Source organism: Capra hircus, unplaced genomic scaffold (genome assembly GCF_001704415.2).
Source record: "Capra hircus breed San Clemente unplaced genomic scaffold, ASM170441v1, whole genome shotgun sequence".
NCBI classification, from domain to species: domain Eukaryota; kingdom Metazoa; phylum Chordata; class Mammalia; order Artiodactyla; family Bovidae; genus Capra; species Capra hircus.
The window spans coordinates 1-8,913 of NW_017192927.1; the positions used below are offsets into that span (position 1 = coordinate 1).

General features: G+C 59.6%; 1 protein-coding gene across 1 annotated transcript; it reads right to left on the minus strand.

The window, feature by feature from the left end:
• Positions 1 to 6,663: 6,663 nt before the first annotated feature.
• LOC108634916 (proline-rich receptor-like protein kinase PERK9) lies at positions 6,664 to 8,506 on the minus strand. Its single transcript, XM_018045244.1, has 3 exons — positions 8,162 to 8,506; positions 7,332 to 7,576; positions 6,664 to 7,111 (listed from the first exon to the last, which is right to left on the minus strand). The coding sequence occupies exons 1-3, from the start codon at positions 8,504 to 8,506 to the stop codon at positions 6,664 to 6,666; spliced, it is 1,038 nt and encodes a 345-aa protein (XP_017900733.1).
• Between the last annotated feature and the right edge of the window lie 407 nt (positions 8,507 to 8,913).

The window sequence follows — 8,913 nt, forward strand, 5'->3', positions numbered from 1 at the left end:
GTGTTTCCGGTGCATCTCAAGAGGAGGCGCATCTCCACAGGAAAGGCGAGAGGAAACCTCAGGGACGTGCCACCATTCCCTAAGTCCCCCAGATGTCCCAGTCCATTCCAGGGAAAACCTGTTTTCCTGCACTGCCTCTACTTTCAAGCCAGGATCGACTCACACCACTGTGGCACGTGGACAAGCCCTGTGGGAAAGCCTCGTGGGAAAGCCTCGAGAGAAAGCCTCGTGGGAAAGCCTCGAGGGAAGCCACAGTTGCTTTGATTCGGCGAACGGAAGTGTGACACTGCCTGCTACATCTTCGGAAGGAAAGCGCACGTGCATGCCCCACTCGATACGAGGACTGACTACCCTGGAGAGACTCCAGAAGTACCCCAAGATCCACATCAGCACTGGCGAGGAATCCTCACGTTCCGGCACCGACTCCAAACAAGGGTTTTAGGCCCCTGCATCGACGAGAAGAATCCCGAGAGGCCCGAGCAACTAGCATGGGTACTGGCCTTTCCTGAGGCCATCAGAGCGGGTCCCTGAGGTCCCCGTCATAAGTCGAGAGCAACTGCCGCAACTCGATAAAATCCAGGAGGTTCTCCCCTCCAGGCGAGATGAGGCCCGTTTCCTCTGAGGCGTCCCCAGGCTAATCACACCTAACCTCTGGAACTTCGAAAACGTCCTTCACATCCTTGCTGCAACTCAAGAAGTTCCCCGACATACCCGTCTCCACTCGAGAGGAAGCACGAGAGTCCCGCCCACATCCAGAGGAGCCCCGTTTCCACCTCCTAGCTCGAGAGGAGGGATCCTTTCCCTGCGTGGTCGGGAAAGAATTCCCGGCGTTCCCGTCGCATCTCAAGAGGAGGCGCATTCCACAGGAAAGGCGAGAGGAACTCCAGGGTCGTGCCACCATTCCCAGAGTCCCCCAGATGTCTCAGTCCATTCCAGGGAATCCTGTTTTTCCTGTACTGCCTCGACTTTCAAGCCGAGGATCGACTCACACCACGGTGGCACGTGGGACAGCCCTGTGGGAAAGCCTCGTGGGAAAACCTCGTTGGAAAGCCTCGAGGGAAAGCCCCTGATCCCTTGATCCACGCAAAGAGAAGCGTGACACTGCTGCTTCAGCTCGGGAGGAAAGCGCACGTGCATTCCCCCACTCGAGACGACGACTGACTCCCCTCGGGAGACTCCAGAAGTACCCCAAGATCCATGTCAGCACTGGAGAGGAATGCTCAGGTTCCGGCACCTACTCCACACAAGATCTTAGCCCCGGCATAGACGGGAGAGGAATCCTGAGAGGCCCCCGAGCAATTCGCATGGGGACTGGCCTTTCCTGAGGCCACCAGAGCGGGTCCCTGAGGTCCCCGTCGTAAGTCGAGAGCACCTGCCGCAACTCGAGAAAATCCAGGAGGTTCTCCCCTCCAGGCGAGATGAGGCCCATTTCCGCTTAGGCGTCTCCAGGCTAATCACATCTAACATCTGGAACTTCCAAAGGGTCCTTCACACCCTTGCTGCAGCTCAAGAAGTTCCCCGACATACCCATCTCCACTCGAGTGGAAGCACGAGAGTCCCGCCCACATCCAGAGGAGCCCCGTTTCTGCCTCCTGGCTCGAGAGGAGGGATCCTTTCCCTGCGTGTTCGGGAAAGAATTCCCGGCATTTCCGTCGCATCTCAAGAGGAGGCGCTCTCCACAGGAAAGGCGAGAGGAACTTCAGGGTCGTGCCACCATTCCCAGAGTCACCCAAATGTCTCAGTCCATTCCAGGGAAACATGTTTTCCCTGCACTGCGTCGACTTTCAAGCCGAGGATCGACTCACACCACGGTGGCACGTTGGACAGCCCTGTGGGAAAGCCTCATAGGAAAGCCTCGTGGGAAAGCCTCGTGGGAAAGCCACAGATCCCTTGATCCACGCAAAGGGAAGTGTGACACTGCTGCTACAGCTCGGGAGGAAAGCGCACGTGAATGCCCCCACTCGAGACGAGGACTGACTCCCCTGGGGAGACTCAAGAAGTACCCCAAGATCCACGTCAGCACTGGAGAGGAATCCTCAGGTTCTGGCACTGACTCCACACAAGATCTAGGCCCCAACATCGACGGGAGAGGAATCCCGAGAGACCCCAGAGCAAATCGCATGGGGACTGGCCTTTACTGACGCCACCGGAGCGGGTCCCTGAGGTCCACGTTCTAAGTTGAGAGGACCTGCCGCAACTCGAGAAAATTCAGGAGGTTCTCCCCTCCAGGCGAGGTGAGGCCCATTTCCGCAGAGGCGTCTCGAGGCTAATCACACCTAACCTCGGAACTTCCAAAGGGTCCTTCACACCCTTACTGCAACTCAAGAAGTTCCCCGACATACCCGTCTCCACTCGAGAGGAAGCACGAAAGTTCCGCCCACATCCAGAGGAGCCCCGTTTCCGCCTCCTAGCTCGAGAGGAGGGATCCTTCCCCTGCGTGTTCGGGAAAGAATTCCCGGTGTTCCCGTCGCATCTGAAGAGGAGGAGCTCTCCACAGGAAAGCCGAGAGGAACTCCAGGGTCGTGCCACCATTCCCAGAGTCCCCCAGATGTCTCACTCCATTCCAGGGAAACCTGTTTTCCCTGCACTGCGTCGACTTTCAAGCCGAGGATCGACTCACACCACGGTGGCACGTGGGACAGCCCTGTGGGAAAGACTCGTGGGAAAACCTCGTGGGAAAGCCACGAGGGAAAGCCACAGATCCGTTGATCCACGCGAAGGGAAGCGCCACACTGCTGCTGCAGCTCGGGAGGAAAGCGCTCGTGCATGCCCCGACTCGAGACGAGGATTGACTCCCCTGGAGAGCCTCCAGAAGTACCCCAGGATCCATGTCAGCACTGGAGAGGAATCCTCAGGTTCCGGCACCGACTCCAAACAAGGTCTTAGGGCCTGGCATCGAAGGGAGAGGATTCCCGAGAGGCCCCCGAGCAACTTGCATGGGGAGTGGCCTTTCCTGAGGCCACCAGAGCGGGTCCCTGAGGTCCCCGTCGTTAGTCGAGAGCACCTGCCACAACTCGAGAAAATCCAGGAGGTTCTCCCTTCCAGGCGAGATAAGGACCATTTCCGCTGAGGTGTCTCAAGGCTAATCACACCTAACCTCTGGAACTTACAAAGGGTCCTTCACACCCTTGCTGCAACTCAAGAAGATCCCCAACATACCCGTCTCCACTCGAGAGGAAGCACGAGAGTCCCGCCCAAATTCAGAGGAGCCCCGTTTCCGCCTCCTAGCTCGACAGGAGGGATCCTTTCCATCAGTGATCGGGAAAGAGTTCCCTGTGTTTCCGGTGCATCTCAAGAGGAGGCGATCTCCACAGGAAAGGCGAGAGGAACTCCAGGGACGTGCCACCATTCCCTAAGTCCCCCAGATGTCCCAGTCCATTCCAGGGAAACCTGTTTTCCCTGCACTGCCTCTACTTTCAAGCCGAGGATCGACTCACACCACTGTGGCACGTGGGACAGCCCTGTGGGAAAGCCTCGTGGGAAAGCCTCGAGAGAAAGCCTCGTGGGAAAGCCTCGAGGGAAGCCACAGTTGCTTTGATTCACGCGAACGGAAGTGTGACACTGCTGCTACATCTCGGAAGGAAAGCGCACGTGCATGCCCCCACTCGATACGAGGACTGACTACCCTGGAGAGACTCCAGAAGTACCCCAAGATCCACATCAGCACTGGCGAGGAATCCTCACGTTCCGGCACCGACTCCAAACAAGGTTTTAGGCCCCTGCATCGACGGGAGAAGAATCCCGAGAGGCCCCGAGCAACTAGCATGGGTACTGGCCTTTCCTGAGGCCATCAGAGCGGGTCCCTGAGGTCCCCGTCATAAGTCGAGAGCAACTGCCGCAACTCGATAAAATCCAGGAGGTTCTCCCCTCCAGGCGAGATGAGGCCCGTTTCCTCTGAGGCGTCCCCAGGCTAATCACACCTAACCTCTGGAACTTCGAAAACGTCCTTCACATCCTTGCTGCAACTCAAGAAGTTCCCCGACATACCCGTCTCCACTCGAGAGGAAGCACGAGAGTCCCGCCCACATCCAGAGGAGCCCCGTTTCCACCTCCTAGCTCGAGAGGAGGGATCCTTTCCCTGCGTGGTCGGGAAAGAATTCCCGGCGTTCCCGTCGCATCTCAAGAGGAGGCGCATTCCACAGGAAAGGCGAGAGGAACTCCAGGGTCGTGCCACCATTCCCAGAGTCCCCCAGATGTCTCAGTCCATTCCAGGGAATCCTGTTTTTCCTGTACTGCCTCGACTTTCAAGCCGAGGATCGACTCACACCACGGTGGCACGTGGGACAGCCCTGTGGGAAAGCCTCGTGGGAAAACCTCGTTGGAAAGCCTCGAGGGAAAGCCCCTGATCCCTTGATCCACGCAAAGAGAAGCGTGACACTGCTGCTTCAGCTCGGGAGGAAAGCGCACGTGCATTCCCCCACTCGAGACGACGACTGACTCCCCTCGGGAGACTCCAGAAGTACCCCAAGATCCATGTCAGCACTGGAGAGGAATGCTCAGGTTCCGGCACCTACTCCACACAAGATCTTAGCCCCGGCATAGACGGGAGAGGAATCCTGAGAGGCCCCCGAGCAATTCGCATGGGGACTGGCCTTTCCTGAGGCCACCAGAGCGGGTCCCTGAGGTCCCCGTCGTAAGTCGAGAGCACCTGCCGCAACTCGAGAAAATCCAGGAGGTTCTCCCCTCCAGGCGAGATGAGGCCCATTTCCGCTTAGGCGTCTCCAGGCTAATCACATCTAACATCTGGAACTTCCAAAGGGTCCTTCACACCCTTGCTGCAGCTCAAGAAGTTCCCCGACATACCCATCTCCACTCGAGTGGAAGCACGAGAGTCCCGCCCACATCCAGAGGAGCCCCGTTTCTGCCTCCTGGCTCGAGAGGAGGGATCCTTTCCCTGCGTGTTCGGGAAAGAATTCCCGGCATTTCCGTCGCATCTCAAGAGGAGGCGCTCTCCACAGGAAAGGCGAGAGGAACTTCAGGGTCGTGCCACCATTCCCAGAGTCACCCAAATGTCTCAGTCCATTCCAGGGAAACATGTTTTCCCTGCACTGCGTCGACTTTCAAGCCGAGGATCGACTCACACCACGGTGGCACGTTGGACAGCCCTGTGGGAAAGCCTCATAGGAAAGCCTCGTGGGAAAGCCTCGTGGGAAAGCCACAGATCCCTTGATCCACGCAAAGGGAAGTGTGACACTGCTGCTACAGCTCGGGAGGAAAGCGCACGTGAATGCCCCCACTCGAGACGAGGACTGACTCCCCTGGGGAGACTCAAGAAGTACCCCAAGATCCACGTCAGCACTGGAGAGGAATCCTCAGGTTCTGGCACTGACTCCACACAAGATCTAGGCCCCAACATCGACGGGAGAGGAATCCCGAGAGACCCCAGAGCAAATCGCATGGGGACTGGCCTTTACTGACGCCACCGGAGCGGGTCCCTGAGGTCCACGTTCTAAGTTGAGAGGACCTGCCGCAACTCGAGAAAATTCAGGAGGTTCTCCCCTCCAGGCGAGGTGAGGCCCATTTCCGCAGAGGCGTCTCGAGGCTAATCACACCTAACCTCGGAACTTCCAAAGGGTCCTTCACACCCTTACTGCAACTCAAGAAGTTCCCCGACATACCCGTCTCCACTCGAGAGGAAGCACGAAAGTTCCGCCCACATCCAGAGGAGCCCCGTTTCCGCCTCCTAGCTCGAGAGGAGGGATCCTTCCCCTGCGTGTTCGGGAAAGAATTCCCGGTGTTCCCGTCGCATCTGAAGAGGAGGAGCTCTCCACAGGAAAGCCGAGAGGAACTCCAGGGTCGTGCCACCATTCCCAGAGTCCCCCAGATGTCTCACTCCATTCCAGGGAAACCTGTTTTCCCTGCACTGCGTCGACTTTCAAGCCGAGGATCGACTCACACCACGGTGGCACGTGGGACAGCCCTGTGGAAAGACTCGTGGGAAACCTCGTGGGAAAGCCACGAGGGAAATGGAGGAGCCGAGAGAGGAAGCGGATTGTGGGCTTTGCCTCGTGGGCTTTCCAGGGCGAGGTTTTCGCCACAGGTTTTCCATCATTGGCTGTCCAGGACGTGCACCCGTGGTGTGCGTCCTGAGGTCTCGGTCTTGAACGTCGAGGGCCGGGCGTGAGGGAAAACAGGTTTCCTGGATATGGTATTGTTAGGACATTCTGGGACTCTGGGAAGTGGTGGCACGGACCTGGAGATTCTCTCGCTTTGCCTGGTGGAGAGCTCCTCTCTTCAGTAACGAGCCGGGAGCAACGCGGGAATTCTTTCCCGAACGCGCAGGGGAAGGATCCTCTCCGAGTAGGAGGCGGAGGGGGCTCGCGGTCTGGAGTTAGGGGCGGGAACTTTTCGTGTTCGTCTCGAGGTGGAGACGGGTATTGGGAATTTTGTTGCAGTAGGGGTGAAGGATTTGGAGTTCGAGTGTAGGTGTGATTAGCCTCGGAGACGGGCCTACTGGGCGGAAATGGGCTCACCTCGCCTGGAGGGGAGAACTCATGAATTTTCTTCGAGGTTGCGGCAGGTCTCTCAACTTAGAAACGTGGACCTCAGGTGAGCCCCTCCGGTGGCGTGCAAGTAAAGGCGAGGTCCCATGGCGATTTGCTCTGGGGTTTGGGGATTCTCTCGGCCCCGTCGAGTGTTTGGGGCCTAGATCTTCGTGTGGAGTCAGGTGCGGCAGAGACAGGTGAGGTTCTCCAGAGCTGGAGCGGTGGGGATGGTTGGGCGTAGCTTCTGGAGTTCGCGCAGGGGAGTCAGGTCGCGTCGTCTGAGGTGGTGGAGTGGGGCGAGTGTTGCGAGCGTGTCGGGTTGGGGGTATGGGCGGCGGTGGTGTCGCTGTGCGGCGGGGGGGTGTCGAGGGGCGGTGGTGGAGAGGTTGTCGGAGGGCGGGTGCAGTGGTGCAGAGCGGCGGACGCGTTGGGCCGGGGGTGTCCGTTTGGGTTTTGGTGGGAGGGGTGGAGATGTCGACGGCCGGGGGGGATCGTCGGTGGGCTGGTGGTTGTCGGCAGTGGGATAGGGGGGGGCTTTCCAGCGGAGGGGGGGTGGTTGTTGCTCTGGGGGTATGGTGAGGCTTTCGCCAGCTGGCGGTGGGCGCGGGACCTGGGTAGCTGCGGAACTGGGGTGGGGAGGGCGCGGCGCGTGGTTGGGTTGTGGGTGGGTGGGGAGGGGTCGGATAGGGTGCGTGGCGCGGGCCGGTCGGTGGAGGTGGCGGGGGGTGGGGGCCGGGGGCCGGGGTGGCGGGGGGTGGGGAGGAGGAAAGCATGTGCGTTGGGCGCCTGGGGGAAGGTTTGGGAGCTGTTGGGAGGCGGGCGGGTGGGTGTGGGTGTGAACTCTGCGGATAGGTGACGACCTGAGTTGGCTGCCGGTCGGGCTGTTGCTCTGGTGGAGAGCGGGCGTCGCGTCTTGAGATGGGGCGGACGTCGGTGAGATGCCGGGAATTGCTTTCCGCGAAACGGCAGCGGAAAGGATCCTCGCTCGTCGAGCGCAGGAGGGGCAGAAAGGGGCTGCTCTGGATGTGGGCGGGACTCTCGTGCTTCCTGCCTCGAAGTGACGATGGGTAGTCGGGATTCTTGCAGGGAGGCTGCAGAAAGGGTGTGAAGGGACGGGGTGTTGGAAGTTAGGAGATGGTGTAGATGTGTATTAGGCCTGGAGAGGCGCCTAAGGGCGGAATCGGGCCTCATGTCGTGCGAGGGGAGAACGCATCCTGGATTTTCTCGAGTTCGGGCAGGTGCTCTCGACTTAGCAGCGGGACCGTCAGGGACCCGCTCTGGTGGGGCTCAGGAAAGGCGAGTCCCCTATAGCGAATTGCTGCGGGGGCGTCTAGGATTCGCTCTTGCCGTCTATCGCGCTGGGGGCTATAGATCTTGTGTGGAGTAGGTGCCGGTGGACCTGAGCATGTCCTGCTCTCGTGGCAGGTGGTGCGTGACGATGTGGATGCTTTGGGGGTAGCTTCGTGGAGGCTTCCTGGGATGGTGGGGAGTCAGGTCGTGGCGTCTGCGGAGTTGTGGATGCAGCGGTGGCTTTTCTGCGCCGGGGGCTGAACAGGCAGGGTGTGGGGCTGGGGTCACGTTTTCGTCTGGTGGGTGTGGGGTCTGTTGGTGATTTTGGCGAGGGGGACTCAGGGGGTTTCCTCGGTAGGCTGTTCGCAAGCGAGGGGTGTTTCGGCCAACGAGGCTTTGCCCAGGGGCTGTCGCAGCGTGGCGCACGCTGGTGTGAGTCGAGTCTCGCTGAAAGTCGAAGGCAGTACAGGGAAAACAGGATTCGCGCTGGAGAGTGGACTGAGAGCATCCTGGGGACATCCTGGGAATGGTGGCAGGCGACGGCTGGAGGTCGCTGTCTCGCTTTCTGTGGAATGCGGCCTCCTCTTGAGATGCGAGCGGAAGGCAGGGGGAATGGTTTTCCGCGCCCACGCAGGGAAGGATGCCTCGCTCTCGGAGCTAGGACGGATGGAGAAGGCGGGGCTCCTCTGGGATGTGGGCGGGATTTTTGTTCTGCTCGTGGCTTCGCTCATCGAGTGGAGGACGGGGTATGTCGGGAACTATCTTGAGTTGCAGCAAGGATGTGAAGGACGTTTTCGAAGTTCCAGCGGTTAGGTGTGATTAGGGGGCCTGGGGACGCCGTCAGAGGAAACGGGGGGGCTCATCGCGGCTGGAGGGGAGGAACGACTTCTGTGATTGTTATGGAGTTGGGCGGGGTCAGTTGTGGGTCTTGGAGCTGTATGGAGGGGTGACGGGCGTGCAGGGACGGCGCTTCTGATGGGGTCTCAGGAAAGGGCCAGTTAAACGCCATGCTAGTTTGGCTCGTGGCGCGTGGGGTTTGGGCCTCTCGGGGTGTTGCGGGTGTGATTGCTTGCGCTGCGCCGTCGAATGCGGGGCGGGCTCAGCCTTGTTGGGGATCGGTGCGGACACGTGCGGATTC

Excerpts from the sequence above, each read along its gene's own strand:
- LOC108634916 (XM_018045244.1), bottom strand. The coding sequence starts at position 8,506 with ATGAGCGAAGCCACGAGCAGAACAAAAATCCCGCCCACATCCCAGAGG. Across the intron at positions 7,577-8,161 it reads CCCTGGGCAAAGCCTCGTTG|CCTCCCTGCAAGAATCCCGA; the intron begins GCCGAAACACCC and ends CCCTTTCTGCAG. Across the intron at positions 7,112-7,331 it reads ACTCAGGTCGTCACCTATCC|TTCCGCAGCTACCCAGGTCC; the intron begins GCAGAGTTCACA and ends TCCCCACCCCAG.